We start from the raw sequence: 7,929 nt of genomic DNA, 5'->3' as shown, positions 1-7,929 counted from the left end.
CACTGAGCCACCTTCCCAGCCCAGATGGGGCATCTTTAGTAACACATTTCACTCAGATTTCATAGTTGGCTAAGTGCAGGAGTTAATGACCAAGAATATCTCTGTGAGAATGATTTTTGGGGGGGGTTTAGTCGTGGGCTTTAACTCTGGGCCTGGGCACTGTCCCTCAGTTTTTCAGCTCAAGGCTAGCTAGCACTCTACCACTTGAGTCACAACACCCCTTCTGTCTTTTTCTGTGTATGTGGTACTGAGGAATCGAACCCAGGGCTTCATAAATGTGAGACAAGCACTATAATACCACTAAGCCACATTCCCAATACACCCTCCCCCTCTTTTTAAAAATAAAGTATTAAGAATAGGTTAAAGCTGGGACCATTGGCACATGCTTGTAGTTCCAGCATAAGGAGGCTGAGGCAGAAGGATATCGAGATTGAGGCCAGATCAGGCTTCAAACACGCCCCCACCCAAAAAAAAAGATTAGCAAACCATAACTATGGTTAACAAAAGTAAAAATGATAGAAAAAACATGTTGGCAATTTAACTGTTAACAGGCATGATTAAAACCTACATTTGGCCAGGCACTGGTGGCACACAGCTGTCAACTTAGTTATTTAAGAGGTTGAGATCTAAGGGTTGCTGTTCAAAGCCAGCCCAGTCTGGGAGACAATTGGTACCACTGAGGATATAACCCTAGCCCTATTTTTTCTTTCTGCCAGTCTTGGGACTTGAACACTGTCCCTGAGCTTCTTTTGCTCAAGGCTAATGATCTACCACTTGAGCCATAGTGCCAATTCTGGTTTTTCTGGTGGTTAACTGGAGATGTGTCTCACAGATTTTCCTGCCTGGTCTGGCTTTAAATTTCAATCCTCAGATCTCAGCCTCCTGAGTAGCTAGGATTACAGGTGTGGGCCACCAACACCCGGCACAAAATGATTTTTACAACCTTTAGTTCATTAACTAGCATTTGAAATAGTTAGAAATGTTACTATATTAAAACAATATTTCAAAAGCAAACTAGAACTTGTATTTAAAAATGACTGATGGCTGATGTTTACTGCCAACAGGAGAGATTCAAAGTGAGGGAAGCACTGAGCTATCTCTGAGGACATATGGAAACTTGAGTATCAGCTCATTTGGCAGCTTTTAAAATTTCATGTTTATTCATATTTTTCAAAATATATGTACATTAAAAAAAGGAAGATTTACAACAGGAAAGATTGCTTTAACATGCAACACAAATTCCAATGAACTCATGATGGGATCACACATGATTATGATCTAATTCAAGCCAATTTTCTCAAGTCCATTTCCCAGCCACACTTAACGCTGCAAAAGGATCCCAGGAGACAATGCAAGTGGAATGAATGTAAAACAAACACCTTTTGTCTCTGGTGGCACTCAAGGGGTCAGAAGATGTACACCAAAAAGTTTAAGACAATTAAAATGTCAAGTGCCACAGGGAAGATATATGACAACCAGAAACTGGGATTTCTCAAATAGAAAGCTAGTGCTATTTAACACAACTTCACAATACTGAAACAAACACAAATAAAAAAGGGTTAGGTAGTAGGGCTTCATTTGCTTTTTCTACTTTTTTTTTTTTAACTATTTCAAAAAGGAAGCCACTTGCTTGATATCAAAAGTGCTCTGGAAAGGAGGGGAAACCCACAGATGAATCTGACAGCTACTTTATGTTAGCAAATTGTGTTTCTTAACAGTTCTACATTAGCAATGATGTAACTCTCCAACATTTCCTTATAAAAAAAGGCAAATAGGGAGTGATTATTCATGCTCCAAATATTAAAAAATATATTTCAACATCTGATCAAGAAGACTTCATATGCTTTGATTTTTTGGTAACATAGATAACACCAGAAATCAGATTCAATATATTCGCCTACTTTCCCGTTGCTGTTAAGTCAAGTGGCAGAGAGAGGTTGTGCTCGCCGCTAAGGACTGCAGTATTCTGGGCCTGTGAAAACACCTGGGAGGTGACCAAGGCGGGGAGAGGGGCTAAATGCCAACTGGGTTTACCGTTGGAGAGAAAGGGTTAGTGGAGTGACTTTTAGATATAGGATTAGTATAGCTGTAGCTGAATTCTGTAGGCAGGCTTTGCAATTCAGTCAGTGCTAGTCTGCCTCCTCTAGCACCTGACCAGCATCCTGTTTTTGATGCTTTCTACAAATATAAAAAATCTCTGCAACTGTTTAGATAAAACTGGAAGAGGAAAAAAAGCTAAATTAGATCATTCAAAAAGGAAAAAAAAAAAAAAACAGAATGGAGGTAGGGGGAGGAAGAGCAAAAAGGGTAGTACAGGTCCATAGTTTGGGAGTCCAGGATTACTGGAGAAATTAAAGTGACTGAGGGAAGGGGCAGGCACCAGGAACAGTGCCCTAAAGCTAACAAATGCCTAGCCTGGTTTGTGTTCCCTCCCCACAATGTCCACATGGGAGGAAAAAAATTAATTTTAAAAGCTTTAAACTAAAACAAATGCATACTGACCTAATAAAATATTTAGACTTTTGAATTTTATCATGATACCCTTTCTTCCTATACAATTTACTTTTTTGCCTTGAAAGACTTCTTCATGGTGGATTTACCCTTGCCAGGCAATTTCACTTCCTTTCTTGTACTGGCTGCAGGCTTTTTTGAGGAGCTACTGCTAGGTTTCTTGATGACTGAGGGTGAGGGTCTGGCTTTCTTGGCAGGAGTTTTGGCCTTAGGAGGGGCTTTCTTGGGTAGGGGCCTAGTTTTTCCCCGCTGGGCAGCTGGGACTTTAGGTGCAGGCTTGGATCCTCTCTGCTTCATGGATACAGTCTTCCCTGGGGACTTGGCGGGAGTTTTCTTCTGCAACCTGTGAGATGAAAAGAGTGAAGACAGTCAGGATGGGGAGATTCATTTACCAATTCAAGCAGATGCCTAAGACAAACAGCAAGGCTGGGTGCTGGTGACTCACGTCTGTAATCATAGCTACTAAGGAAGGAGGTTGAGTTCTGAGGATCATGGTTCAAAGTCAGCCCAGGCAGGAAAGCCTGTAAGACTGTTACCTCTTAACTACCAATAAGCCAGAAGTAAAGCTGTGGCTCAAGTAAAGCCTTAAGCAAAAAAGCTCAGGGACAGAGCCCAGGCCCTACCTTCAAGTCCCAGGACTGCTGTACACATGCACACACACACATTTAAAAAGAAATAGCAAAAGTAGACGTCATTGTGGTAAAAACAGGAATTTAACTTGGTATTTTTTTACTAGAGACTTATTATTAAATTTATACACTAATTTAACCAAATCATAAAAATTTATATATAACTCCATGACATTTTTCTAGGAAAACATGGAATTATTTTTCCTGAATATATATAATGAAGAAATGGTGCTGTGGCTCACGTGGTAGAGTGCTTGCCTTGAGCTGAAGAGCACAGGGACAGCACCCAAGCCCAGAGTTCAAGCCCCATGACCACCACCACCACCACCAGCACCAGCACCAAATAAAAGTGGTGCTGTGGCTCCAATTGTAGAACTCAGGGACAGTGTCCAGGTCAGAGTTCAAACCCCATGACCGGCAAAAAAAAAAGAAAAAAAAAGAGTAGATGAATATATATGAGTATATACAGGTTGACCAAAGAGTATATATATTTCATATTTACACTATTATAAGCTCAAAGTCCCTGAATTTTTGAGAAGTTCAAATATTATACGAAGAAGCTGAGATGGATTCCAAGTGATTATCTGAACCACTACCCTCAGTCCCTCCTATTAGAACCACTTGCTATTTATTTCCTATCATATCCAAGGTTCTTCCCAATCTATACCTTCTCTTAGGTGGTGGCTCCTCATCCTCAGATTCTTCTTCTGATGACTCATCTTCATCTTCATCTTCATCCTCATCTTTAGAGTCATCTGGTTCTTTCTTTGGAAATAGAACTCCTGGGCTAAGAAAGAAAAGGGAGAGGACAACACACAGAAAAAAGAAGAGACAGGTAAAATACAAGTCCCACAGAGGACAAGAAGATAATGTGAACCTACAAGTTCTTCACCAGACATTGTCCACTTCTGTCTACATTCCCTCAAAAATTGTGTTAGGTTATAAACATGGTTCATGTTTGAACACATAAAAAGTCATCAGTCCTATGTCTTGAACTAAATGAGCCAATGGATCCCCAGTAGTGACAGTCTGCATGGCAGCACACACTTTCTGCCTTCACAATAAGGGCAAAAGGCCACAAAGTCTTTTTTTTTTTTTGGTCAGTCGTGGGGCCTCAACTCTAGGCCTGGGCCTGTCCCTCAGCTCTTCAGCTCAAAGCTAGCATCCTACCACTTGAGCCACAGTGCCACTTTCAACTTTTTTCTGCTTATGTGGTGCAGAGGAATCGAACCCAAGGCCTCATGCATGCAAGGCAAGCGCTCTACCACTGAGCCAACTTCCCAGCCCCCACAGTCTTAAAAGCTTCAAAAACTCAAGTCTCTTCAAACGCTTATAGAAATTCACTATTCTGTACTCTTAATAGAAATCTTGACTTTCTTTAATATGCCCTTAAGTTGTAGCATTTTATGTGACCTTCAATATTAAATTTACTGTTTAATATTTGAAAATTTTAAATAGTATGCAATTCAATCACATAACATTATGTTTGTGCCCAAAGAATAAAGTAAGAAAGTTACACGGTGATGTTGTTAAAAATAGGGTCTTAGTGGTATATGCCTTCAGGTCTATTAGCTACTAGTGCATAGGAAGGTCACAGAACCAGTGCTCAGAACGATGCATGACATGGGCTCAATATATATATTTTTTGTTTCAATAATTAAATAAGGTATATATGAGGTAAGTTTTCAAATAAATGTTGTTTGTACATATGTAGAAGGCTTAGGATTCTTGGCACTTGACAATTTAAATAAAGTTAATTTCCAGATGTCTTCCTGTTATCATTTAAAAAGATAATGAACAAAACATTAAAATAACCATTTAAGGCTCTTAAACAATCTTTTGCCTGAATAGTTATTGCTGTTGGCCAAATAATAAGCACTAGCAGGCAGGACAGCTAAAGCTTCTTGTGTAAGAAGTACTAAGTGTAAGAAAATTTAAAAACCAGTCTGTAACCTAGATTCAGGTTTAAAAATTATAATGGTCAAGTGTTTCCATTAAGTAAAATCTCACCTGGGGTAATAGGGAAAGCACAGCTGGAAGGTGCCACTGAATCCTTTACCAGAGATCTGCTCCATCCACCCATTCTTCTCACATTTCTGCAGAGTTTTCTTCAGCAAATGCACTGAATAAAAGAATTCAAGGAGTTATTTAGGCAGATTAGTTTCTTCTCAACCACAATCAGATGTCTACCAATTAATGTCCTTCTCTGTGATCACAAATATCAGTTCAGCAAACATTAGTGCTCATAATTTGGAAGGTTATAGTGAAAAGAGTTCAGTTAAGTCCAATTCCCCATTTCACAGAAAAGTTAACAGAAGCATAGAATAGTTAAATGACTTGTTCTAAGGCAGCACATAAAATTATTAATAGCAGGAAAATGTCATTATTTCCACTCACTCAAGCACCTATATGTACCTATAGGAATTGATAATCACCTAGGACACATACCTATAAATACAACAAATTCTTCATAAATTAGCAAAGAATAATAAAATAATACCATAGCTCATAAAGTCCTAGTTACTCATCTTTCATAATAGACATATAAAAAATGAGCCAGTGGCTCATACCTGTAAGTCCTATTCAGAAGATTGAAATCTGAGGATCAGAGTTCAAACTCAAACCAAATAGTAAAGTCTGTGAGATGCTATCTCTAATTAACTACCAAATAAAGCTGGAAGTAGAGCTGTGGCTCCAACAGTAGAGCTCTAGCTTTGAGCATCTAATCCCTGAGTTCCAACACCAGGACCAGCACAAAAAACCAAAACCAAAACCCAAAAACCCAAAAACCACTATGATTCAGGCATGGTGGTGCACACCTGTAATCCCAGCACTTGGGAGGCTGTGGTTGGAGGAACTTGAGTTCAAGGCCAGCATAAACTACACAGGGAGATCCTGCCACAAAAGTAAACAAATAAAAAGGCAATATTAAAACTTCAAAATTACTTTTACTTTTTTGAGATGAGATCTTGCTGTATTAACTAAGCTAGCCTCAAAACTCCTCCGGCCTGTAATCCTAGCTACTCAGGAGGCTGAGATCTGAGGATTGCTGTGAAAAGCCAGCCCAGGCAGGAAAGGCTGTGAAACTCTTATCTCCAATTAACCACCAGAAAACCAGAAATGGAGTTGTGGTTCCAAGTGGTAGACCACTAACTAGCCTTGTGCAAAAGAGCTTAGGGACAACATCTAGGACCCTACAGCTGGCAAGGGGGGGTGGAGAGGGGAGGAGAAACTCCAGGGTTCAAGTGCTTCTCTGTAGTAGCTGAGAGACTACAGGCATGCACCACCATTCCTGGACCATGTTACTTAAATATTCTGGTTGGTACTTTCAGTTATTTGTCATATTTTTCAACCTAAATCCTTTGTGCCTATTCTAATATTTTGCTGAACAGTTGCCCAGTTCTGCCAGTCACAACAGCAGTGTTTAATTACAGTCTGATCTCTAAATTTCAAAGTGAATATATTGTACTATAAACAAAATACTAGCTGGGTACCAGTGGCTACCATCTGTAATCCTAGCTACTCAGAAGGCTGAGATCTGAGGATCTCATTCTGAATTCAGCCTGGGCAGAAAAGTCCTCATGAGACTCTTATCTCCAATTAACCACTCAAAAACTTGGGAGCTGTGGCTCAAAGTTGTAGCGATCTAGCCTTAAGCAAGAAAGTTCAGGGACAGCACCCCGGCCCTGAGTTTAAGCCCCACTATTGCCAAAACAAAACCCACTAGGCCTGGCGCTGATGGCTCAGGCCTGCAATCCTAAATACTAAGGAGGGCTGAGATCTGAGGATCGCAGTTCAAAGCTAGCTTGGGCAGAAAAGGCAGTGAGACTTTATCTCCAATTAACCACCAGAAAACTGGAAGTGGCACTGCAGCTCAAAGCAGAATACTAGCCTTGAGCAAAAGAGCTCAGGCAGGGCTGGGAAGGTGGCTCAGTGGTAGAGCGCTTGCCTTGCATGCCTGAGGCCCTGAGTTCGATTCCTCAGCACCACATAAGCAAAAAGAAAACAGCCAGAAGTGGCGCTGTGGCTCAAGTGGTAGAGCACTTAGCCTTGAGATGAAGAGCTGAGGGACAGCGCCCAGGCCCAGAGTTCAGGACCCACGACAGACAAAAAAAAAAAAAAAAAAAAGCCTGGCACCAGTGGGTCACACCTGTAATCCTACTCAGGAGGTTGAGACAGAGATCTGAGGATTGTGTTTCAAAGACAGGGCAGGTAGGAAAGTGTGAAACTCTTATCTCCAATTAACCACCCAAAAACTAATGCTAGCCTTGAGCTGAAGAGATGAGGGACAGCACCCAGGCCCCAAGTTCAAGCCCCACAACTGACAAAAAAACAAATCAAAACAAAAACAAAAGCAAACAAACAATGGAGAAAGTCCCTTTGATAAATAAAGATTTGATAACAAAGTACTGCTTAGTATTTCTCTTCTTGGACTGCTCAGTGGTAGAGTGCTTGCCTCGCATTCATGAGGCCCTGGGTTTGATTCCTCAGCACCACATAAGCAGAAAGAGCCAGAAGTGGCGCTGTGGCTCAAGTGGTAGAGCATTAGCCTTGGGCTGAAGAGCTGAGGGACAGTGCCCAGTCCCAGACTTCAGGCCCCATGACCGACAAAAAGAAAAAAAGAATTTCTCATCTTTCATGGGTAAAAATCAGAATTCTCATTTAATGAACAAAGTAATTGTGATTCTTCAGTTTCCAAAGATGGGGCATCTTTTTTTTTTTGTTATTGTTTTTTTTTGGGTCCGGTCGTGGGGCCTGAACTCTGGGCCTGGGCGCTGTCCCTCAGCTC

General features: G+C 40.8%; 1 protein-coding gene across 1 annotated transcript in view; it reads right to left on the bottom strand.

The window, feature by feature from the left end:
- Nucleotides 1–1,129: 1,129 nt before the first annotated feature.
- The window catches only part of Hp1bp3 (heterochromatin protein 1, binding protein 3), a 36,116-nt gene continuing 29,316 nt past the window's right edge, over nucleotides 1,130–7,929 (bottom strand). Inside the window, exons 11-13 of the mRNA XM_013032582.1 lie at nucleotides 5,151–5,262; nucleotides 3,808–3,927; nucleotides 1,130–2,854 (exon numbers count right to left, since the gene is read on the bottom strand). Of these exons, the coding sequence (XP_012888036.1) occupies nucleotides 2,560–2,854; nucleotides 3,808–3,927; nucleotides 5,151–5,262 (527 nt within the window). The 3' untranslated portion in view covers nucleotides 1,130–2,559. The remainder of the gene's footprint in view (nucleotides 2,855–3,807; nucleotides 3,928–5,150; nucleotides 5,263–7,929) is intronic.

The sequence above is a fragment of the Dipodomys ordii genome, unplaced genomic scaffold, assembly GCF_000151885.1.
Source record: "Dipodomys ordii isolate 6190 unplaced genomic scaffold, Dord_2.0 Scaffold6, whole genome shotgun sequence".
Classification (NCBI taxonomy): domain Eukaryota; kingdom Metazoa; phylum Chordata; class Mammalia; order Rodentia; family Heteromyidae; genus Dipodomys; species Dipodomys ordii.
This window is presented reverse-complemented; position numbering and strand designations above follow the sequence as displayed.